Here is a 24884-nt window from a genome sequence, read left to right on the forward strand (position 1 = left end):
CCTTACACTTAACTGTCCCTGTTATTCAGATGATGTAATCGTAATTGTTACCCCGTCTTCTGACCTTTCCAATGTGTAGAGAACCGAGCTCTTCTCAGCCTCTAGATGGAGACAGCAACACAAGTAATCCCAGCCAGGACTGATTGCCACTGCTGAGTAAACAAGACACAGCGAGACAGAAGTCCACTGGGGGAAGAGCAGCCTGTCTGAGAGATTAGTTTGTGCTCAGACGGCCGGTTCAAACCTAATGGGTGAGGTAGTTCAAGAGAGTATTGCACCTCACGTGTTCCATCAAACCAATGAGTCTTGTGGCAAGACAGACCAATGCCATGTACCATGAAGAGGCCTTTGTTTGGATGCTAATGAAGCACAATCTCATCTCTCTGCAAGCCTCTACCAGTCACCTAATACAGATCACTGTTCACTGAGCTGCAAAGCACAGGCCGATGGCAGGGAAGTGTCGGGGCTCTTAGCGTGTCTCTGCAGTCTTTTCACCAAACATTCCCCAGACTTCTTCATTTGATTTAGGAAACTGAGAACTACAATCCTCTTTAAACCTCATTTGTGTATTCATTCACAATACAAGCGTGGGTTTCTTGAATATTAAAAACACTCAAGCAGGTCTGTTTTGTTCCAAAGTTGAATAAAAAAATGTATAGTTTTACATAACCTATGCAAATCAGCGCTGATGTAATTATGGTGCAGACGGTGAAATGTCTAATTGTGGGTGTTTCTGACGTATTATGAATAATTACGGTGATGAACAGGAAAACAAATTCCCCCAGGGCTGTTTTAGAAGAGTTTTAGGAGCCCAGTGAGGTCAAGTAGAGGAGGCTGGGATATTTAATGAACACTGCAATGTCAGAAAACAACAGAGCACTGTCTGTAGACATCCCCCCTAACGGACATTTTTCAAGTAAATGAGTTCTCCTTGCAGTGGACATGGAAGTTAAGTGCTCTCCTAGGACTGGAGGACAATTTAAGCTGCCAAGACTGTAACAGAATTTGAGTTTTTTGACCCAAGTGCCCCATTGGTCAGACTGACAAGCAATGGGGATTTGTTCCCAATGTGACCGAAGTGTTGTTGTTTTTTTTTTTTTTTATAATAGATGTTATTGAGAGCAGTATTTTTAATGCATCCACATTGCATTACTTGCATCTTGCATTGCAAGATGAGACTTCGTCTTCAAGCTCGAAATGGATGAAAGCTCAGCAGACACTAACACAACTTCAGGTGCTGACACCTGCCTGAGCAGGAAGTACCAAAAATATCTTAATTTCCCACAGAAAATCATTTCTGTTGGGTTAAGCAGACAGATGGTGACCATAGATCATAATTAAAAGGATAAAGTTGAGTCTCTAGTGTTCTGTGTCAGTTTCCAGTAAAACAGCTTTCTACACGTCTCCAAAGTATGATGCTTTGCAGGTTGATACTGCTATAACAAACTATTTCAGTGTTTTTTAATGGATGTAGCAATCCCTTCTGCTGTATGAAAGGCTGGTAGACTTACTCTGGTAAGCTTTCTCACTAAACAAATCAGGTCCCTCCTGAAGGTGATTACAATGCGCAGGCAGTAATAATCCCTCCACCCCCCCGACCAGCGCACAGAGCAGGGAAGCAGGGGGAACATGCTAATTGGATGTGCTCAGAAGATGCTGCCTGTTTAACCAATGTGAAATTACATGCCCTGATTGTTAATAAAGTGTCAGCAGAGCGCAGATGCAATGCCAATGCCTGCGCGCTCTGCAGGAAAGGTACAAGAGGCCTTGTTCAACTGTAACACACCGGACTATGAAATCATACGATACAATCTCACAACATTAGCATAACATTGCAGGGAAGGAGAGGAGAAAATTATGCAGCTTACCCTCTTCCCTTATTCTTTCAGTGCCTTTAATAACGTGTTAATACTTCCTGACAAATGGATTTAAACAATGTCCAATATTTTGTAAGTCACCCTGGCTAATGGCATCTGCCAACAAATAAATAATAATAATGATAATGATGGACAGCAATGTGTTACAGCTAAACAAGTGTTTTTTTTGTTCTTGTTTTTACATAAAATAGTGTGGAACTATCCCATCAAATGCATGGCTATAGATTACATCCTTTTAGTTTGTTTATCTGAACAACTTCTTAGAAAGCCGACTCGGGGGAAGGATTATGGTGAAAGATATTTGAGATTAAAAGGGATTGACTGATCGATATACACTCACCTAAAGGATTATTAGGAACACCTGTTCAATTTCTCATTAATGCAATTATCTAACCAACCAATCACATGGCAGTTGCTTCAATGCATTTAGGGGTGTGGTCCTGGTCAAGACAATCTCCTGAACTCCAAACTGAATGTCTGAATGGGAAAGAAAGGTGATTTAAGCAATTTTGAGCGTGGCATTGTTGTTGGTGCCAGACGGGCCGGTCTGAGTATTTCACAATCTGCTCAGTTACTGGGATTTTCACGCACAACCATTTCTAGGGTTTACAAAGAATGGTGTGAAAAGGGAAAAACATCCAGTATGCGGCAGTCCTGTGGGCGAAAATGCCTTGTTGATGCTAGAGGTCAGAGGAGAATGGGCCGACTGATTCAAGCTGATAGAAGAGCAACTTTGACTGAAATAACCACTCGTTACAACCGAGGTATGCAGCAAAGCATTTGTGAAGCCACAACACGTACAACCTTGAGGCGGATGGGCTACAACAGCAGAAGACCCCACCGGGTACCACTCATCTCCACTACAAATAGGAAAAAGAGGCTACAATTTGCACAAGCTCACCAAAATTGGACAGTTGAAGACTGGAAAAATGTTGCCTGGTCTGATGAGTCTCGATTTCTGTTGAGACATTCAGATGGTAGAGTCAGAATTTGGCGTAAACAGAATGAGAACATGGATCCATCATGCCTTGTTACCACTGTGCAGGCTGGTGGTGGTGGTGTAATGGTGTGGGGGATGTTTTCTTGGCAAACTTTAGGCCCCTTAGTGCCAATTGGGCATCGTTCAAATGCCACGGCCTACCTGAGCATTGTTTCTGACCATGTCCATCCCTTTATGACCACCATGTACCCATCCTCTGATGGCTACTTCCAGCAGGATAATGCACCATGTCACAAAGGTCGAATCATTTCAAATTGGTTTCTTGAACATGACAATGAATTCACTGCACTAAACTGGCCCCCACAGTCACCAGATCTCAACCCAATAGAGCATCTTTGGGATGTGGTGGAACAGGAGCTTCGTGCCCTGGATGTGCATCCCACAAATCTCCATCAACTGCAAGATGCTATCCTATCAATATGGGCCAACATTTCTAAAGAATGCTTTCAGCACCTTGTTGAATCAATGCCACGTAGAATTAAGGCAGTTCTGAAGGTGAAAGGGGGTCAAACACAGTATTAATATGGTGTTCCTAATAATCCTTTAGGTGAGTGTAGAATATGGCCACAAGGTAACTGGCTCTCTGAAACATTGAATTAATCATAACGGAAATTGCCATTCAGTTATTTTGCATGAATTGTGGTCTTCCTAGGCAATATCAGCAAGAAAAACACTGCATTCTCAAGAGAAAACACCCTACTTATTAATCATTGTCTATGAGATGTTATATTGGAAATTATATTGTTTGACATACGGATCTCAATTTGAAATGATTGCACTGCCTGCTTGTTAAGAAGGAGTAAAAACAACAACAACAAAATAACAGTTAAGAAACAGATCTTAAATAATTGGCGAAAGAATTTCAGACTAAAACAAATCAAATCTCAGCTGCTTTCCAAGCACGTTACATATTTGTTTTCATGTACAATAAGGAGGGGGTTTACTGTGCAGTAAATGCCTTGACATTAATAACAGTGCAGAGTGAGCAGGAAGAAACACTCAAACAAAAGAAGAGCCTGAGGGGCTTTGCTGTGGCTCTCATTTGCTCAGCCCTGCGAGGGACAGAGACAGAAAGACTCATAAATCTCTTTGATGTGTTTAGTGTTCCAGTTAAGCTAATGGCTCATTACTTTCCATTCCAATTCATGATGCAAGATTAGAATACCCTATTTTTGGTAAAGTCCTGGAAATATCTTTGCTAGACAAGCAAGATACAGTGCATCCGGAAAGTATTCACAGCGCTTCACTTTTTCCAGCCTTATTCCAAAATGGATTAAATTAATAATTTTCCTAAAAATTCTATAAACAATACCCCATAATGACAAGGTGAAAGAAATGTATTTAAAATCTTTACAAATTTATTAAAAATAAAAAACAAAAAAAGCACATGTACATAAGTATTCACAGCCTTTGCCATGACACTCAAAATTGAGCTCAGGTGCATCCTGTTTCCACTGATCATCCTTGAGATGTTTCTACAACTTGATTGGAGTCCACCTGTGGTAAATTCAGTTAATTGGACATGATTTGGAAAGACACACACCTGTCTATATAAGGTCCCACAGTTAACAGTGCATGTCAGAGCACAAACCAAGCCATGAAGTCCAAGGAATTGTCTGTAGACCTCCGAGACGACAGGATTGTAATCGAGGCACAGATCTGGGGAAGGGTACAGAAACATTTCTGCAGCATTGAAGGTCACAATGAGCACAGTGGCCGCCATCATCCATAAATGGAAGAAGTTTGGAACCACCAGGACTCTTCCTAGAGCTGGCCGCCCGGCCAAACTGAGCGATCGGGGGAGAAGGGCCTTAGTCAGGGAGGTGACCAAGAACCCGATGGTCACTCTGACATAGCTCCAGCATGTCTCTGTGGAGAGAGGAGAGCCTTCCAGAAGAACAACCATCTCTGCAGCACTCCACCAATCAGGCCTGTATGGTAGAGTGGCCAGACGGAAGCCACTCCTCAGTAAAAGGCACATGACAGCCCGTCTGGAGTTTGACAAAAGGCACCTGAAGGACTCTCAGACCATGAGAAACTAAATTCTCTGGTCTGATGAAACAAAGATTGAACTCTTTGGCCTGAATGGCAAGCGTCATGTCTGGAGGAAACCAGGCACCGCTCATCACCTGGCCAATACCATCCCTACAGTGAAGCATGGTGGTGGCAGCATCATGCTGTGGGGATGTTTTTCAGCGGCAGGAACTGGGAGACTAGTCAGGATCGAGGGAAAGATGAATGCAGCAATGTACAGAGACATCCTTGATGAAAACCTGCTCCAGAGCGCTCTGGACCTCAGACTGGGGAGAAGGTTCATCTTCCAACAGGACAACGACCCTAAGCACACAGCCAAGATAACAAAGGAGTGGCTACAGGACAACTCTGTGAATGTCCTTGAGTGGTCCAGCCAGAGCCCAGACTTGAACCCGATTGAACATCTCTGGAGAGATCTGGAAATGGCTGTGCACTGACGCTCCCCATCCAACCTGATGGAGCTTGAGAGGTCCTGCAAAGAAGAATGGGAGAAACTGCCCAAAATAGGTGTGCCAAGCTTGTAGCATCATACTCAAAAAGACTTGAGGCTGTAATTGGTGCCAAAGGTGCTTCAACAAAGTATTGAGCAAAGGCTGTGAATACTAATGTATATGTGCTTTTATATATTTTTTATTTTTAATCAATTTGCAAATATTTCAAACACACTTCTTTCACGTTGTCATTATGGGGTATTGTTTGTAGAATGTTGAGGAAAATAATTAATTTAATCCATTTTGGAATAAGGCTGTAACATAACAAAATGTGGAAAAAGTGAAGCACTGTGAATACTTTCCCGATGCACTGTAGATTGTCCCTCCTGGCCACATTCTTAAGTTGCCATCCAAAAGCCCTGTTTTGTGATGAGGATATTGCAGTGAATCAGGCCTATTGCACAGCTAGGCAGGGCTTTAAGAAAATAATTGTATTCCTTGACTTTACATTTAGGGAATTTGTTTGTCAATCAATCAATAAACAGCAGGAATATAGCACCTTTAGTCATTCAGGAATACTGAAGCGGTAGTGATGGACTTCTGTGACTGTATCCAGTATCAAAGTGCTACTCCCTATAGGCTGGAACACGTTCCCTCTCAAAAGCTCATCAGGAGAAGGAACACATGACTTTCCCCACTTCAGGTAAAGAAGATTTCGATGTGCCAGATTCAGGGAGTTGGGTTCCAGTCAGGACAATGCATCGGTCAGAGAATCAGGCTGCACAGAGGTGGTCTTCCACAAACCCCCCTGCACCAATGAGCATCACTTCAGGCCTGATGATTATAATGGGCCACATCTGTCCCTGCACTCTGACACCTGCCAGATGTTGCCGTTGTGTTTTTTTACTGGTGTACCGTGGCAGCTTCTTTGAAGCCAACAGCTGAGCCCAGGGTTGAAGGAGTGATGTGAACTAGTTCCCTCTTATTTTGCACCTGAGAAATACACCCAGGTCGACTTTGTCTGAGAAGGCAAACTCTCTCCACACAGAAGACAAATAAAACCCCCAAAACAAAGCAGTGTCACATTTAAAATGTAATTTATTTGGCACCTAAATTCAATACAATTCAGGGCTTGACTCTCCCATTCATTGTCCTTAAACAGTTTAATTGGTATTAGAAATTAGAATGATAAAGATTTGTTCTTATGACAATTTTTGATCCAAAAAAACTACCTTTTTTCCAGACACATCTGTGAACACATTCATTTCAGTCAAGGTCAAAGAGACTAAATAAATTTCACTTTAACCTCCCCCCCCACCCCATAAACAAAAACAAAACTAAAAAAAAAAAAAGAAAGACAAACAAACCCACAAAAAACTATGTGTGTAGGGTTAGTTCTCTCAGAACAAAGACTGAAACGATAAGGACATGATGTGCTCTAGTTCTGTCACTTCCAGACATATCCCATACCAGAGCCGGTAATTTCATGCTCGGCAGTAGTCTAGAAAATAGTAAAAACGTTCATCACTTCACGGTGATGAAAGATGCTGTTCTGATTGCCTAGATAGTCAAAAGATCTGACATTAATACAACTGAAAGCTTATGCAGATTAACACAGACCTTTTTGATTTATTTTTTCTATTTTTGTCTTCATGAATAACCCTGCGAAATTTGTTCAGAAATAAAGAAAAAGAAATGGGGGGGAAAAGCTGGAATCACTCAGTTTTCATAATACTCTGTTTAATTAATAAGACAAGCAGATGAAAGTCTGAATCTGTAAACATTTTGCATTGACTATATGTTTCTACAATTCTGTAAACAATGATACAGATTAGTTTCTATTTTGTTTGATACATCTTAGATTACATTAAGATCTATTTGATTACAATACACCGTAAGAGATACAGATATTAGTAACAATGCTCAGAATACCTTTTCTTTATTCATGTACATATATAAAAGTGACATTATTGTGATTTTGTTAATGCTCCTTTTGTGCAAAATGCTTTAGTAAACTATTATTTTGGCATTTATGAGAAGTCTTAATTTAATTTGACTCGCTGGACAAACAAAACTAGAAAATTGAGAGCACCCTTTCCCGGGTTTCATACACGCGTCCTAGAACTCTTGAAGGTTTTCATTGTGATCTGGATTTTGATTTCATTTTGTTGGAACGGTCAGTTCACCCATTTCCATTCTCAAAATACTGTGCAAAATGATTAGTTCCACAAGTGCAAGCCATTCAACAGAACTGACCAACAGATTTCCTCCAAATCCTGCAAGATTCCCGTGACTCAGCACTCACGGCTGCAACATGACACCATGCGACGGTCATGTGTCCACTGCCCCAGTGACCGTGCTTTTCTGACAAATGAGGTCTGAGGGAAAAGGACTGTTAAGGCTTTAGAAATACCTGTAAGGCAGCAAGAGAAGACCTTTCCCTTCCCAAACACAAAACTCTCAATGCCATCACCTTGTGGCTGCGTGGATGCAGAATCCAGTTTTTAAAACCCACAAGAGCAAATCTGAACACGACAACACCCAAACTGCTATTTTGTTACCAAGTAACAAATATATAATTTCCCACTGGAAAGGAAAACATAAGTCGTTCCTAATGGGTATGGTTTGTACTCACTGAACAGACCAGTAATGATGGTAGGGTGAATCAGCACCCCGCACCCACTGGTTGAAAGGAAAAATCGAATGCTATGCAACCCCGGCCGAGTGTGACTGTAGACTGCAGTCACACGCAGATTTGGCACAACTGCACACTTTGTGATCATCGTCCACTAGCGCATTTCCACAGACATACATTCCTCTTATTGCTGTGCAGAAAACTGACTGCCATGGCACTATGAACGGGAAATATCAATCTCTGTTCTGTGTCGTTTGTAGTAGGCCTTCCAAGTGACTTATATGCTATTTACATTCCAAACACACATTATAAAGGCTATGAATATCTCTTTTAAGAACTATATACAGTAAGTTTCACTAGTGTTAAACTCCATTGACCAAAGGCCTCTGTCAGACCATCCGAAGGCTATTGAGGACTGTCTGCTCAGGTATCATGTAGCTTTGAAGCTGTTCAATTCAACTCTCTTGAGGGGTCTTGGGAGCATCAGAAAGATTTTCAGTCAGTTAAGTCCATTGTGATGCGCTTTTTACAGATCCCAATATAATCCAATAAAACTGCATGCTGTCTCGTACCTGGGGTTCTTGCTGCAAAGCATAAAGCTACTATATGCTTTTTTTTTTTTTAAATGTAATTCTATTTCACATGCAACAACAGTAACTTTTTCACATTAGGAAAATGTCACCTTCTTTTCTGAAACACCCCGAGGTCGAACTCAAGAGACTTAATCATGTTGAGAGAAATGACTGGGAAATCATTCTTCTTGGCACTGATAAATACAGTCAAATGACAACTTAAATGAGTGGGGTTGTTTTTCTCTTCAAGAGAAGGTAACCGTACTAACCTGTGTGACGTTTTCCATCTTGCACACGTCAGATAAAATGACATAAATCTTTTAAACGTTTTTCTAAGGAAAATAACCGTGATTGTAAGGTATATTGTTGAACTGGGAAAATACGGAGAATGTTCAATATTTGTGAAAGTACTGACATGGCTGTGTGACTGATCTTACACAAATATGCTTTAACCAAATGTACTGGAAATTAAAAGCTTATAATACCCACAGTAAATGATAATACTCCTATTCATACAAGGACTGGACTGAGATACAAATCTGATCTTGTAGCCTATGTAATTTAGGGATATATTTGCAGGGAGTAAAACCCTTCGAATCTTGCAGAATTTGGCTCCCTGTCTCTCATCAGCCAGCTCTGGGTTTCTCAGGCGAGGACTGGAATGTTTTTCGTGTTTACAAGTCGTCGTCTCCAATCCCCTCGAAGGCGTAGTTGCCATGGAAATTGTTGCCGCTGATGTCGTTGGCAGAGTTGGACGTGCTGATTCCCCGCAGGGTCACAGAGGTCAGCTTACTCTGTGGAAACACCGTAAGCGGCAGGTAAGGGACAGCAGCACTTCCTCACGGGGGGGGCAAGGGAAATTTTCCCCCCTCACCTACAGGTTAATAGGACTTAATACCCTGTGGAGATTTTTCAGACCGTTGAAAAGTTGAACTGTCATTTGGTATAGACCTCTTTCCTGTTCCTATAATGCAGTTTACTTTCTCAATCCATTCACAAAATGCAGAAGGAACCAATTACCCGTATAATACATAGCACTGTTTAAAGTGCTTAACAAGTCAGGAGGTGCCTCCGCCTGGATCCAAGGCTTTTACCTGCTATGACAGCACAGAGGATGCCTGTATTTATCCAGGACGTCAGCTTAGACATGACCTTGACATGACCGCAGGGGCCGATTCTTTTCAGCCACTGTGATGCTGTTTATGCAAGGCAAGCCAACCAGGTATATGAGTACTAGGCCACCAGTCTTGGAAAGTGTGAAAATGTGCAATTATTAAGAACTTTAAACCCATATATGTAATCAGTAACAATTACCCATCCATTATCAATTAGTGCTTCATCCAATACAGGGTCAAACAGAGGCAGGGCTTTAACCGGGTGGCACAGGGTGTAAGACGGGGCACACCCGATCGCACGGTCAGCAACGAGGATAAACCAGGGAATTTCACTACAGTAACCCAGGCATGTTACATGTGCGTCATTTACATCTCATAAGTGCAAAAACACAACAACTCACCCCCAGTTTGACAACAGGCTCGCGGTTCGTATCTGGGGAGTCCTGGTTAAAATGACAAAGAAATAGAGTATTAGTAACCATGTGAGGAGCCGAGGGCTGATCACATGTTTAAACCTGCTTCCACTAAGAGTCTTACTAGTAAGGGCGGAGATTTCACAGCTTGTTGACTGTCAGATCGGCGGATGGAGCCGTTGTGGCGTTTCTTCAGCATCTGAAAGAACAAACACAAAGATGGCATTGAAAATAGACGTTGAGTGCCAGCTGGAAACAAAAACCTCATGTTTGCCCCTAAACCTCTATTCCCTTTTAAAAAAATCATTGTCCTCTACTGGAAATTTAAAACAGTAGCTGATCTGAAGAGCAAGCATTTGTTGCAGCTGGATTAGAAGATTAAAACAGTGCTGTCAACATCCTAGGAGCATCTCCTGGATGCCCAATACACACGTGCGTCCCATCTAGAAAAGGATCAATAACCTTTTTGATGCTGCCGCCAGACTTCTTCACCATTAGCTCATCCACCATGGACTGCAGACAGATGCTCATCATGATCGCCTTGAAAAGCAAGCAGCGTTGGCAGAACATTAGAAGCAATTCGGGGAAAGGAAATTAATAAAACACACAGCTACCTTCTGGTCCATGTTTCTACAGAGTAAGGAGCCAGGCCCCCCGTGAACAATGCATATCAGTTGAGCTATTGAATTTCTTTCATATGTTTCAGACTGGAGAGAGAGAGAGAAGAACGTAGCTGACTGAGCATAGACAGGGGGTGTAAACTTAACTTGGTTCCGTCCCCTGGATTCTATTTGTTCAACAAACTCAAGAAAAAACACATCACATATAAGTAACTGAATAACATGTTTTCATATGAAGGGTGTGAAAGCTTTTGCCTTCATTTGAACCACATTTGGCTCATGTAGCAGAGTCCGCCACCCACCTGGGGACTGGTGATCGTGACCCACTGTAAGCGATCTTTACTCATGAGATACTCGAATGCCAGTTCCAGTTTGACCTCACACTTCCCAGAGCCGCAACCGTTTGCCGTACCATTAGCCACTGGTACCTGCTGGAGGGCACAAGCACAAACACAACATTTATTGTCTTCTGTCCACCATGCTTGCATTCACACACAACATTAAATCCAAATCATGTCTATATATTTAGAATTATTGATATAACAAATCTGAAAAGTCAGTCTCCAGACATGAAGGAATTCCCTGCCTTCAGAAACTGTTGAAATCCATCTCCTGAAGAAAGTTGTTTTTCCTTGAAATGCTATATTAATATTGGGGGGGTTAATCAATGAATGAAGAAGACTTTTTTTATTATGATTATAATTTTTGCATAAGATACCTCTGTGAGACTCGGATGTTAAACCTGGCATGTTGCAGACCTGGCATGTTGCTCAAGGAGAAAAGACACCGGACGGTAACACAATAGCACAGTAAAGCCTGGGGTCCAGCCTTATCAAAAATGTAAATGTCCCTCAAATGTTAAATTTATGTCCTTCAATTATCCACATGGTACCTGTATTGTACACGCACTGCACCAGAGCTTGGCACTGCAACATGTGAAGCCCTATTCAATACATTTATCTACGCATCATAACTCATAAGACTTCAAACTCAAAATGTCCCTCTTTCTAGTCTTAGATCCTAAACTCGAATGAGCTCCTTCCTTGTCTTAAAGTGATGATATCCACACAGTAGCACTAGCAGTTCTCTTTCAGTTCATAGCCTTATGAAGATGCTTTTCAAGCCTATACCGTTCCACATGAACAAAGCTGCTTCCTTGTAAGCGTGAAGCAAAAGCAGGCTTTAATTTTCAGAAAATAGCAAATTGAGAGAAGATTGAAAGTACATTCTTATAAAATAAATCCGACAGAGAATAAACCATAAAAGTGACAGAAATTGTATCTCCTACAATCACATAAGCTTATACACAAATACAACTATATAATTCAGGAACCATATGGCCCTGCATTAATAAAAGATGACATACATTTATTGATTTCGAATCTTGATGATAAACAGTTGTTTTATGCCAGAGATGGGAAAACTGAGAATTTGACTAAATGTAAGAGTAAGTGCTTCTATAGCCTGTTTCTGCATTACTGCACTTTAGTAATGCCTTACAATGTCTCCTGTGTAAACTGTAAGTCACCCTGGACAAGAAACAAATACTTAAGAATGCTTAACAACAGGTGAAAGGAAATCTATAATCATTGACTTTCTTATGTCATCAGCAAAAGCTGTTGTTTGTATATGACAGTCACAAGACTGTTCATCCTTTTGTGTTGCAGAACATTATTTAACATAACACATTTTCTCTGGATTGCATTTGAATCCTATTCAATATACCAACTGTACCTGTGCGATCTGAAAATCAGTTCTGGATTGTTCAATCTGTACAACCAGTATCAATAAGATTGTATTACAGTGTGGCATTACAAACAAAATATTTGGACATAATAATGTAAAAATCACAGTTTTTACATCACCGAAACAGTGTGTTATGGAAGCAGCCATATTTTAATTTAAACCAAGTTAGAAGCACATCTGTATTCCAGCTGTGTAGATCCGAGATGTCAAGAGGCCCCAGTATCTTAAGACTGAGTTCTTTACAATACTGTATCCGTTCGCAGCTCACATTGCTTTTGTTATTTGTTGCTAGGAAACCCTGATGTGTATTTCTTGGCCTTGGGACACGTCTTGTAGTGCGTATGTTAATAAAGCACAGTGCTCTGAACGATTTACTGTGCACTTCCTCCCCGTTCACACACAAGTGTCATGCGAAACTGTTGCTAACTGGATTCAATCAGAGTCCATTTTGAAGGGATTTTAGGTCAATGTCTGGTATTGTCCTGATGCTCGTCTTTCCCTTCAAATGAAGAACTGATCTGCATGTACTTACAGAGGACGTGACACGCCAGCATCGCATCCGGGTCACTTTAAAGCTTCCTTCCTTGATCTGGTCGTTGGGCAGCTTGACGTGGAAGTTGAGTTCATTGTTGCCCGCGCTGACGATCACGTGACATCCCTTCTCAGGGAAGTCTGTGATGCAGGGATCGAACTTAATGTACCCAAAATATTTCAGGGTTTGAGCTAGATGGATAAACTGGAAAAAAAAAAAAAAAAGACTCAAAGCCATCCTTACTAACCCAAGGTCAACTATCAGGCTAAACATCATGAAACCTGTGAAATGGTCAAATACAAATAAATAGCTGGTTGGATGACATTTGCCATTATACGGCCTTAAATAAACTTGTACAGATTGTCAAATTTCACACAATTTTGTATCAGGATTAAAGTTGATGATTTGTAAAATATATTTGTTTTCGTTACTTACTTCTTTCTTGGAGCCTTTCTCCTGCAGGGATTTGAGCTGTCTGTGTTGGTCTTTATTGACCAGGATCCAATTTCGCTCAATATCAGAGACCGTCTGTAACAGAATAATTGAGATGAGAAAGGTCTTCCTCACCCACACAGAGATTGGCACAGTTTAACTATTGAAGCAGGTCTTCGGCATTTTAATAATATCCATGGTTCTTATTTTTCTCTAAGCTGCAGGTGACTGAAGTAACGGTAAATATTTTTGCAGTGATGGAGGAATAACTGGGTATCTTTTGACTGTGGGAATTATTTGAAGTCAGTTTAAACAAGACATCATTATTTTTACATACTTAACAGACATTTAAGAACTTCAGGTTCAAAAATAAAGAAAACAAAAGCCTGGATGGTTTACGGAAAACAGATACTGGGGGTTTGAAAGTTGAAAGACTAAACTTGATACATATGGTCAGACCAAGTAATAGCTGAAGCTCGGTTGATCAGATGAGACATTTCTGGTTCTCTTTAAAAACATGATGTTGCATGTTGACCTATGAATTATTTTAAAGCTACATCAGATTAAATATAGGAGAAATTACTCACCAGCCCTAACTGTCACATCATATCCCGACAGAGGAAAACATTGGAGACAGTCAAGGAGACAGCATATCATGCATGTTTATCAGTATGTGGGTGCACTTTTAATCATCTCCCCTGAGGCCCAGCTATCAGGGATACAAGAACGCTCTTGTTTACTTGTATCGTTTCATTTTTGTGACTTGCCTGGGAGAATTTCAAGGGATATAGATAAGAGTCTATATGTGCAAATATCAATGGTTACTGCAATCTTGAAGGCCATGCCACTTTTATTAAAGAATTCTTGTTTTTGTCTCAAAGTGGTTATAAAAATGCACAAATGTAGTTTTGTCGTGGTAAAAACTGAATGAAAACGGTGTATTATTGAAGAAAAGATGATAGCTCCAGGTTGTGTGCGTTTTATTTGGTGTCCGCTGTCAAGGACGTAGAAAATAGCATAGATTTACATGGGTTAACATTTTTATGGTGGACCACTTTAATGCAAAGATCTAGAAATATTTAAACCTACCTGAGCATATAGTAAGTTGAGCCCCACCCTGTTGTCCATGACATCGCTGTCATACGCAGAGTCCCAGTAACTACCAAACAAAATGTCAAATATTGAATTTAGCCCACCCCGAGTGGTTGATTTGTTATCTTCAAACATTGAAAGTCCTGATACAAAGAGAACAGCATTTGGACACGACTGAATTAGTATTTTATGCATCTACTGAGGCAAAAGGTAAAACTAACCATTATATGAAAACAACAACAGATGACTAGTTATATTCTGGGGTTCCATATACATAGACAATTTATATGAACTACTGCATGAATGAGTCTAATTGTACAATATATAGTTGTCATATTATATTAGTCTTGTGAATGAAAGTACAGAGTGGATGCTTGCCTAGGCATATACGAGAACACATTATCCAATAGACTAATATTAAATGGGATAGAAGTTCTCCTCACAGGCCATTGCTTCTTCTCCGATAATTGGCTAAAGGAGTTTGTGGTTTATAACTTGCAGTTTTTGACATTCTTTACAGACTATTAAGACAATCCTTGAGAATAAAACCCTTCATCAATACAGATGATGGTGGTCCAATTGCCCAATGAGCTTTTTACAGCCTACACAAAAAGGGAATCTGGTTAAATCAATGTTAAAAGCCAAGGCCCGTAAAGAGTTTTGTTTGTTTGTTGGTTTTTATATATACGAAAACCTTTCCTTTTCCTATATTCCCTTTTCTTAAAGTAAGTTGGTGAAAGTGAAAAATGTGAAGACTAAATCAGTAAAAAAATAAGAATCACACTCCACACCACACCAAATACATTTTCTATCTCCTGCTCCTTTATTTTATGTTATACCTCAAACAAACTGCTAGTAGTCTTCTGACACTGAGAATGTAATCCATACAACAATTTCATGATGCCATTTGTGTGCCATTCAGACAACCAACAGACTGTTATAAAGCAGCGAATGAAAGCTATACATATTCCCTTCCTTTGAAGACAGTTTATGAGTATTACGCTGCACAAGGCCGTCAGTGCTGGTTTCTGTGGGATCCTCCGAGAAGCATTAAAACAAAAATACACTCATTAATCTGCGTATTTTTTTTTTTATCTTCTCAATGACGGTTAGTTATTCTTTGCACCTTTGGATATTCTCTTGCGAGACGCTTTTAGATAAAAGTAGGTCAGATGGCAGTGTGCTTTCCTGTTCTTAGTCCACACAGGGAAGCAGCGAGGAATAAAGTCAGACATTTGTGTGTGTGGTACAGAACTCATGCCTTCAAATCATGCAGAACACAATGGCACAATGTTTTGCAGTCTGCAACATTTTGCAAACTGTGGCAACTGCCCTCCTGGAGAATTCGGGTTTGTTATTATAGCAGGGTGACGACACCTTGTACAGACATGTGAAGTTTTCCACAGAAACGCAGAAGTCTGCTCTGTGGGAGTCTGGCAAACTGATTGATCAACTAGAGAATGCCAGGACCATTCAAATAATTGAAGACCGCCAAGGACATTTAAGAGTCCACAAGGAACACAGCAGAGCTCTCACTGTTCAGGGAGAGGATGCAAGTATTTGTGTTTGTTTTAACTTCAGAATGACTTCATAATGGAAAAAAAAAAAAAAAAACAGTTCAACGTGCCTGAAATCGAGTATCTGACTGATTCGCGAAGGTCATTTCATTCATTCCCTTGTGCAGCCAGTTTTGCAGTAAATCTTTTTAGGGATTTATTTATTTGTGTGTAGATCCCATATTTATCCATTCTCCTAACTTATTTATCCTTATTAGCCAGAGCCACCTCTTATTTTTTGAGTGTTCAAATATGAGAAGAGGCAGCCCTCTCAAGTGTCTTAGTCTTCAGTTTAATATGTTGATGATGAATTTCATAGCTGAAGTTTTATCCATATCAGGGATTACCTATAACAGTCACCTATAACATGCAGTTTTCATATAAATATTCACTAAATATGTAGAACACATCTATAAATAAACACATAAATAAAATAAGACTAGTATAGGTTCAAATGCATGACCAGTTCCTAGTGACTAGAAACAAGTCAAGTCTTACCTCTTCCGAAGGACAATCCTGTATTCTGGATTCCTGAGGCTGGTGACCGAGACGTACGGCAACTCAAACTCCTGCAGCTTTCGTACGACTGGGGAATTTCAAATGACACAAAAGAAAGCCACAGTTAGCACAAGCACGGCCCGGCACAGATGCCAAGGGCAGGACATTTGCCACACGATAACAAAAACAGGAGAAATCTAGCACCCAACAAGAGAAGGCGGAAAACCTAGCGTTTCTTTACAGTTGCCGACAGGGAAACGGGGATATCGAGTGAGAGCCTCACAACATTTTCACACTTTGAAAGCAGAGTTATAACTCCTGTCTTTAATAAGGTTGTTGTGATGGCAGCAAACAGATAGAGCCTCAGTTATTTAATTTTCTGATCTATATCTTTGAAATGTACATGGAAAATATGAAATCTTACAAAATAAGATGCATTCAAAATGCATTTTAACTGACCTCATTAAAAAATTTTTTTTACCGAAACATGTTAATTTTAAAGGGCAAACTTTCAAAAGTAAAAAACTGTAGCAGATTTCCCCTCAGATAATTTTCATTGCACAAGCATTTGCAAAGACAATGGTTCCTAAAACCGTGCCCCCTCCCCCCAGATGACAACAGAAATAAAGTCAACTAAATGATGTCTCGGCAAGATCAACAAAAACAAAAAGCTGGCATTGTTCACTATGAAGCCAACCCAGGACAAGTATTACATGCATATATGCAGCATTTTTGTTTGGTAGCATTACCAAAACTTGAGTTAGACGGAGCAATTTCAATTATGCAACAGGCGCGTGAGAGAGGGAGAAATATTACTGCCTCTTGGAGTTCTTCCAGGATGTGTTTACTACAGATGGATTTGTTTTCTTTGTGTGTCACTGATGACAGATCCTGGCAAACGGAGGAGAGAAATAACTGGCAAAGGAGTCTGGAAAACCAGAGACTCTGTCCAGCTTGTAGGACCCCACTTGGACTGAATCTCTGGACTCCCATATGCCTGGCATCAAATCCAAAAAGCAACATCTTCCAGAGCGTCCGCTACTCATAGATCAAGTCTCTTATTAACCCCTGGAGCGCCTCAAGGACACGTCGACTGACAGCCAGGACCGGCGTGTCATCTGTAACAGCATGCTCAGAGGATTCAGAACATGGACCTGCCGAGGATACGTCCTCCAAAACCCCTGTGCCCTGAATAACGATGTCACGCTAATCAGAGGGGCTTTCTTCTGCCGTGTAGAGTGACCAAAAATCTCCTGGAGTCAAACGGTTTTACTATCACAGGGAAATGGAAGTGCCCGGAGGAGCCGAAGGATTTGATAACCTCTGATATTAACGCACAGCATCGTGGAATTTACAAGACACGGGACTCGAATGCAACAACAGACGTTCAGTATAATGAGGTCTCTATGGTAACGCGGTCAAGGGCGTCTTCCTGTGCTGAAGATATTCTGAGGAGGAATGCATGTGTGGACTACATGTTCCAAAACACTGTGTTGAGCCGAATGGCATTATTTTATTCTAATAGGTTGTTCTAGATTATTTAGCCATTTGCTGTATGGGTTTTCATTATATCCTAGCACTCTGTATTTTTCTGGGCACTTGCATATTTAGTAAGTAGGTTGGACTGTAGCTCCATTGCCTTTGTATATAAAAAGATAGACGTCTCTTTATACAGACATATCGACGGGATGTAGTTGAGGGGACATTCCTCGAGCCAGCTCAAAAGCTATATAGGCCGAGAATACAGTCCTGTGTGGAGCTGTCGTTGAGCAGATGAACACAGTATGAAATTAATTTCCCCCCATTCTTTTAATGAAATCCACTCAGCCCTGCCGACCATCAGCAGACTCGGCGCAATTGCAATAATAAATAGACCCACATAATGTAAAATGAATTGCTGTTCCTGGTGGACAGACATTGAGAGTAACTCCAGTTATGCAGTGCTCTATTCAACAGTTCGGTTGCACCATGCACTGAAAATCTCTCTACACAAAATACCCGTGGTCTGCATACCTTACAAAGAGAATACAGCACTCTGATCTTCCAGGCTAACATACTCTGAGAAATGTAAGGTACTTTATAATGATGAATAGGAAGTTACTAAGCATTTTTTTTTTTTTTGATCCTTATATAAATGGCTGGATGAATGTCTTTGATCAATACGGTACTAGACATTTGACAAGCAAGACAGGCTAAATGAATGACCTCTTCTAGCTACTGCTTTATCATTTTGCTTCGGGTTTCCCATGTTTAAGAGATTCAATGCATGCACTGTTATTAGACAGATCATGTTTCAGGAAATATATATTATCAACACTGCAGTGAATAGTTCATATATTTTCTTCATCATCATGTGAAAGAATTAATGTAATTGTCGAAAAATGTATTAAATCTCTGTTGCATATGGACAAAAAATACGAAAAAGTGAATACGTTATACTCCTACAGCTGGCAGCAAAGCAGATTACAGATTGCTTGCATTTGCACCACCTTGTGTTTGGGCCCAAATGACTTTAATAAAGGTACTTTTCTGTTTGCCGATATCCACAGCCTGAGGTATGCATCTGATTATAAATGTATAACAGAAAGCAGCAGTAATTAATAGTCTGGAATCTGTCACTGTTATGCAGCTTTTACAGCTAAGATGCTTCATTTATTATTCCAGTCTCTGAATCCATAAGCTTGGCTAATAAGGAGGATTCGAAGCGATTTATGCACGTCCAACTGGCAGACGTTCATGAAACCAGAAGGTCTTTATCTACAAAAAACAAAACTTGACTGAAATCCATTTGTAGGCTTGAGCAGGAGTGTTTAATTACCACCGCAAACTCAGTGAGACCACAGACAGGAGACTCCCACTGGATCGCAGTTTGAGTGACTGCAGGTAGTATATTGAGTCATTATTCTGTATAAACCACAACAATAGACATAATTCTGCTAAAAGTAAAGGGGATTAGTCTAAAACTAGGCAGTTAACATAATACTTCCTTTATTCCTCCTGAGCATTGACTGAACTGGTCTCTGAGTTTCTGAACTGGCCTACTTACCTCCCCATAAGCTGCCCAGGCTTGGACTGCATTAGTAAACTATGACACCACCATACAGCACAGCAAAGGCATATTATAGCCTACTAAGCTAGTATATGTTGCGCTACAGCAAGTGAATGCCATGCAGGTCAGTTGTCATCTGTATTTTGAATGTAAAAAGTTACCTCTACGTACAGCAGGAGCCATTGTCATCTCCCGATTAAACCGCCTTGTCCTTCAATACTTAATGCAGTAGACGAGGCAAAACAGTTGGCATCTCAACAGACAAGACTTGAAGTCTACACTATTTTCCCTTTGATACCAGAGCAAAAGGTTAAGTAGAGTAAGATGGGATACAAGAAGAAGAGCAGGAAAGTGCATCGAACCCCTTCAAAAATCACAAAAATACTCACATGTACAGCCACCATCCTTCCCCTCACGGATCAGGAAAAGGCTGAAATATCCAACCAGGTCATCTGGAAGGTCTAACTTCAAAGCTACAGCCTGTAAAACACAATGAAACGGAGATATTTCCTCCTTTAAAAGTTGTACATTATAATTGGACAATCAAAGTCTTATCAGAGACACTGGGAATTGTATCCTCGGCATTGAAGAACGGTTTCGTTTCGGGAGGAGATGCCAACAGAGCTTTGCAATTAAGATAGATAATGATTTGACCTTTTTAAAGGCTACAGTTAAATGCAAATAATAAAACCACATAAAGCGAGCATCTATAAAGGGTTGTTCATCAAAGCTGTAGTGAAGGTTACCAGTTATGCAACATCCAAAGTAATTGTTTCAATCCACCCAGGGATCACAGTGTTTTGTTAGCTTTAGTCATCTATGTTCATAATGTCTGAACATCACAATGAAGAAATGATATCCCCCCAGCCTGCCACTTTGTATTAATGAAGATTAAACGGGACCAGGCTGCTCATCCATCCTTTCAGACACTCAGACTTTGCACATAAACCTCTAGAGGGACACACACACTGTCCGAGTCCCCTGAAGTTGAATCCATGATTTCATGCACACGTTTCCAGATTAGGTATGATTGGGGTTCACTGGGTGTCGTTTTAATGTGGTTCTTGCTTTAACGATGGCCAAGTGTTGAGAAAGGTCAAGAAAATGTGAATCCTCTCCATCCAAGTTAAAGAGAAGCCGATCATCAGCAATGCTCATTTATTCATGAAACTTCCGACCCAGATGTGGTTTGAATTATTCAGTGTGAGACGGGCTTCAGCACAACTTTCATAAACTCCCACCAGAAAGTCAAAGCAGTCAGCCTGGACTTTGTACAGGCTATTCCAGCACATAAATCAGTTAAGAGCGAAGATGTCACAGTGTGGGAGATATAGGATCAGAATCTTTGAAACTATGCGAAAGATGGACTTTTACTCATTAGCTTTTAATGAACTGTGCTTTCTGCCACTGTATCCTTTCAACGTGCGAATTATGCAAATATAAATGGTGTGGTCTGTGTATTTAATTAATATACACATTTTAAAATTAGATCCATGTCATATAAGGCACTATAAATAACATATATAGACATAAATGTTGTAGAAAGAAAACTTACAGACAGTAGGGTCATAGTATTGTACAAAATGATTCTGCAAAACACACCCTATAACACAGCATTTTGCGGAAATTGGCCAGAATAATGCAGTCAGGTGAGAACAAGGTTAAGAAAGTGTTCTTTAAATATAAGCAGCCTGATACAATGAAGACCGTCCGGCACCCCTCTCCCCACAGGTCCTCAACGGCCTATAGTACGCAAACAGCTGTAAACAGATGCTCACAGTTCTGAACACCGAGATCTGGGATGATGCCTGTGCAGAGAGGCGGACATGCTATCCATAACAACCCCAGTCCTGGAACGCAGCTGGGGTCTCACACACACTGATTTCCACCTCCTTCCTCTTCCTCTTCCTCCCCTCTGCAGCTGTTGCATTCCTGATATCCGTCAGTTGAAGTCCAGAGTCATCATCGACACCACGCACTTCAACTTTAAACACTTGGAATACGAGCAACATCTTGCAACATGATGCTGCAGAGAGGATGGCTGCCACGTTCACTGCACACAAATGAGCGCTATTAACTTGAAAAAACAATAATTTCTTGCTTTATGACACGTCCGTTTATGCATCTATGCATTATTTATGTAGATGTATCAATATCCAACATGTATCAATTTATCACAGCAGAATATTGAAATAGTTCCACTCCTTCCGTGATTAAGAGCCGAGTAGACAGTAGGCAGCCATGGTGCAAACCCTTTAAGCAATCAAAACTATGTACTATGTACTGGGACTAACAAAGCCTTTTGCTAAAGAGAAAGACCAGTTACCTCCAGGACATCTTCGGTCTGGTCCGATGTCAGTATGATGACTTTGACCTTCTGGCCGTTTAAAAGGTACACTTCAAGGTGAACCTCCTCTGTTGGAATCTGCTGGGTCTCCTGTGAGATAAAAGGCAGGGATAAAAGTCAGCTGTGTTGTCAAATGCACCAGAGGGGCTACAGGAGTGCTCTCTGTCTCTATGGGGCCGCACAACCCCATCCACTGAGGCAGTCTGAGTTTAGGATCAAAGCTGCAGAACAGAAACCAGTAGGACGTTAAATTGTAGGGAATGGAGTAATTTCGCTCTGGAGCTGAGAAGCAATTCAAATGTATGCATTTTTGTTGATGGTCTCAGTGAGACCCAGGAATTCTTGGCACCCTTTTCATTCAAAATGCAAAGCTGGGATTGTGATGGTCTTCTAAACGGAATATATGATGCCTTAAACTCCATTTACCATATTATGAGGAATAAACACCATCCTATAATAAACTCCTCACATCAAATAAAGGCAAAACTTAATTAATATAAAAATATTTCAAGTAAAATATAGTTACACACTGTAGCCTTCAGGAGGGGATTTCGTTCATAAAGGTTAAAATGAGGACTTGCAATAATCTGGATCTCACTTGACACCTTAACGAAAGCTGCATTGTCAAACTCCCTGACAGCCTGATCAAGTGGCTACGTCAGCTACAGAAATAAATCAACTTCTCTCTCAGTTGTTGTAGAAATTATTACAAAATCAGTGCCTTCTGAAAACTATTACTTCCGATAAATGGGATCCTAACAATTTCAACTAAATGCCCTGCGAGTTAATTCAAATCGATCTCATTGTGTCATGCCCAGTCCTATATACACACACTGTAGAGTGCTGCTCTCAGTTAAAATCATGGAGCAACTATCTGAACTGTATTTCTGCACACCAGCCATACGGATCAATTTAGTTTAATTGGCTCGTACAGCACACTTATTAATCTAGTGCGCTTTGAACCGCAGACTGCAGGAGACTGCTGTTAATAATGCATGATATAATGGCACATTTTGTTGGATTGATGAAATTCATAATTCTGTTGTCAAATTCTGTTAAGTCAGAAGATTAAAATCACTGTATCCAATGTACTGGTTTGTGTAGTTAATCTATATTTAGTTCTCTATCTATGTTTTCTGTGTTGATGCTGTAAGATAAAAACTGAGGAAAGACTAAAAACTCTCGAGACCAAGGCCATGCTGTCCTATAACAAGTCAAAACCTTTTGGCACAATCATAATTCCACAAGGTACAATTTACATGCTATTGACTTGAGGGGGAAGGAAAAAAAAAAAAAAGAACCACAAAAAATATTTACATACACATGTACAAGGAATAGAAGTCCAGCTTCAAAAGCATTTGGGTTTATTCATTTTCTATCAAACATTCTAAAAAGAACAGGAACTGCAATCAAATGATTTCATTTCAAGGACACAGTTGAATGGTTCTGTGCAAATAAAAAAATAATTTAGATTATTACTATTATTATTATTATTATTTTTAAGAGATTAAATCTCAATTTATTACAGAAGCATTTCACCAAACATGCTTGGTTTCAGAAATTGATTCTCATGCTAATGCAGGGGACCGGGGGTTATTTGATTTTCACACTGCTGATTAAATGAAGCAAGACAAGAAAATGTATTCACCGTTGCTCTGTCTTACTGCCCCACCAAGTATCAAACCCAAGGTCGATTACTTTCTGATTACAGGCCATTGCATCTGCTTTCACATTAAACAAATGGGTCTGAGCGGAGATTGATTAGAAAAGCTCCCAGGAGTGATCATTGTTCATTTGTGCCTTTTGTGGTCATTTTAGTTTATTTGGCACTGCTCTTTAAATATATGATTCAAAATTAGAAGCGGCAATCAGGAGCAGGGGATTTGGGTCTCAGAGGTTCAATTGATAACTGAAATCATCTGGATCTCACTTTTAAATTACACCTTAAAGCATTCGAAACAGTTAATGCAAATGGCCATAAAATATATACACGTGGTTTTGCTATAAATTAAAGCATTCATCAGGATTTTATTGGAATATGTCCTACACATTTATGAAGTTATTATTGACATTATTTAGGGGAAAAAAACTGGATAGAGCAATAAAAGTAAAATCAAAGAGTTCTTGCGTACTTTATACGCCTGGCTCGTGTCACAACATTAGAAAAACAATAATAAAAAATATTACAGACCATTGGCAATGTATTTGGCAAGTAGCCTCTTATAATTTTGTGTCCAAGTATTTTAACAGGACACAGATATTACTTAAATGGGAGAAAAACAAGTTGTTCTATTTTCTCCTGCTGCTTATTAACATAGAATCGGCTGTACAAATGGGTAATTGTATCATAAAAAAGGGAGGGTATATTGTATGAAATATTATTAATACTATTATAAAATACAAATACAAAAGGTTATATATTAGTTGACCTTTAGCCTTATTTTAAGAACTAAGAGCAAGTCCGTGTAACTTAATTGTACTTTTTTGCCCTCAATTAGCTTTAGCCAATCACATTATTAATAAAAATGTCAATGAGCTAGATCATGGAGCTCTGATTGCCAAGATATTTAAAATTAAAGGCTTTAAATAAAGAACACATGTTGTTGTTGTTTTTAGGTGACAACAAAAATCCCTTCGGACACAAAATATTGTATTTACTTTTTAAATGTCCCATTTTTTTCTAGGCCTAAATCACAAAGATCCAATAACACTCCCTTCCAGATTGGCAATAACCCCTATTATTGTGGAAATTAATGGCATAAATCAATCTGTCTGTGTGCGGAGATTGCAAACACTCGAGCCATTTTCCTTGTTGGGGTTCCTTTGCATTGTTGAGTCGAATTTCAACACAACTGAGTTGTTACTGGCCCACAGTAACCTACAGTAATGCAGTGTTGTGTAACAAGCACAGGGTGGACTGTCACTGCCTTTCAGA

General features: G+C 40.1%; 1 protein-coding gene across 2 annotated transcripts in view; it reads right to left on the minus strand.

The window, feature by feature from the left end:
* Positions 1–6422: 6422 nt before the first annotated feature.
* snx17 (sorting nexin 17) overlaps positions 6423–24884 on the minus strand; it is a 49412-nt gene continuing 30950 nt past the window's right edge. The window contains exons 5-15 of one of the 2 annotated variants that reach the window (XM_066709218.1): positions 21929–22039; positions 19992–20082; positions 16554–16641; positions 14497–14566; positions 13411–13503; positions 12976–13179; positions 11000–11125; positions 10540–10617; positions 10202–10276; positions 10066–10107; positions 6423–9343 (exon numbers count right to left, since the gene is read on the minus strand). In XM_066709218.1, coding sequence (XP_066565315.1) covers positions 9224–9343; positions 10066–10107; positions 10202–10276; positions 10540–10617; positions 11000–11125; positions 12976–13179; positions 13411–13503; positions 14497–14566; positions 16554–16641; positions 19992–20082; positions 21929–22039 — 1098 coding nt within the window. In that variant the 3' untranslated portion in view covers positions 6423–9223. Of the gene's footprint in view, positions 9344–10065; positions 10108–10201; positions 10277–10539; positions 10618–10999; positions 11129–12975; positions 13180–13410; positions 13504–14496; positions 14567–16553; positions 16642–19991; positions 20083–21928; positions 22040–24884 lie in introns of both variants that reach the window. The other variant, XM_066709134.1, reaches the window with a different exon arrangement.

Source organism: Amia ocellicauda, chromosome 1, assembly GCF_036373705.1.
Source record: "Amia ocellicauda isolate fAmiCal2 chromosome 1, fAmiCal2.hap1, whole genome shotgun sequence".
NCBI lineage: Eukaryota > Metazoa > Chordata > Actinopteri > Amiiformes > Amiidae > Amia > Amia ocellicauda.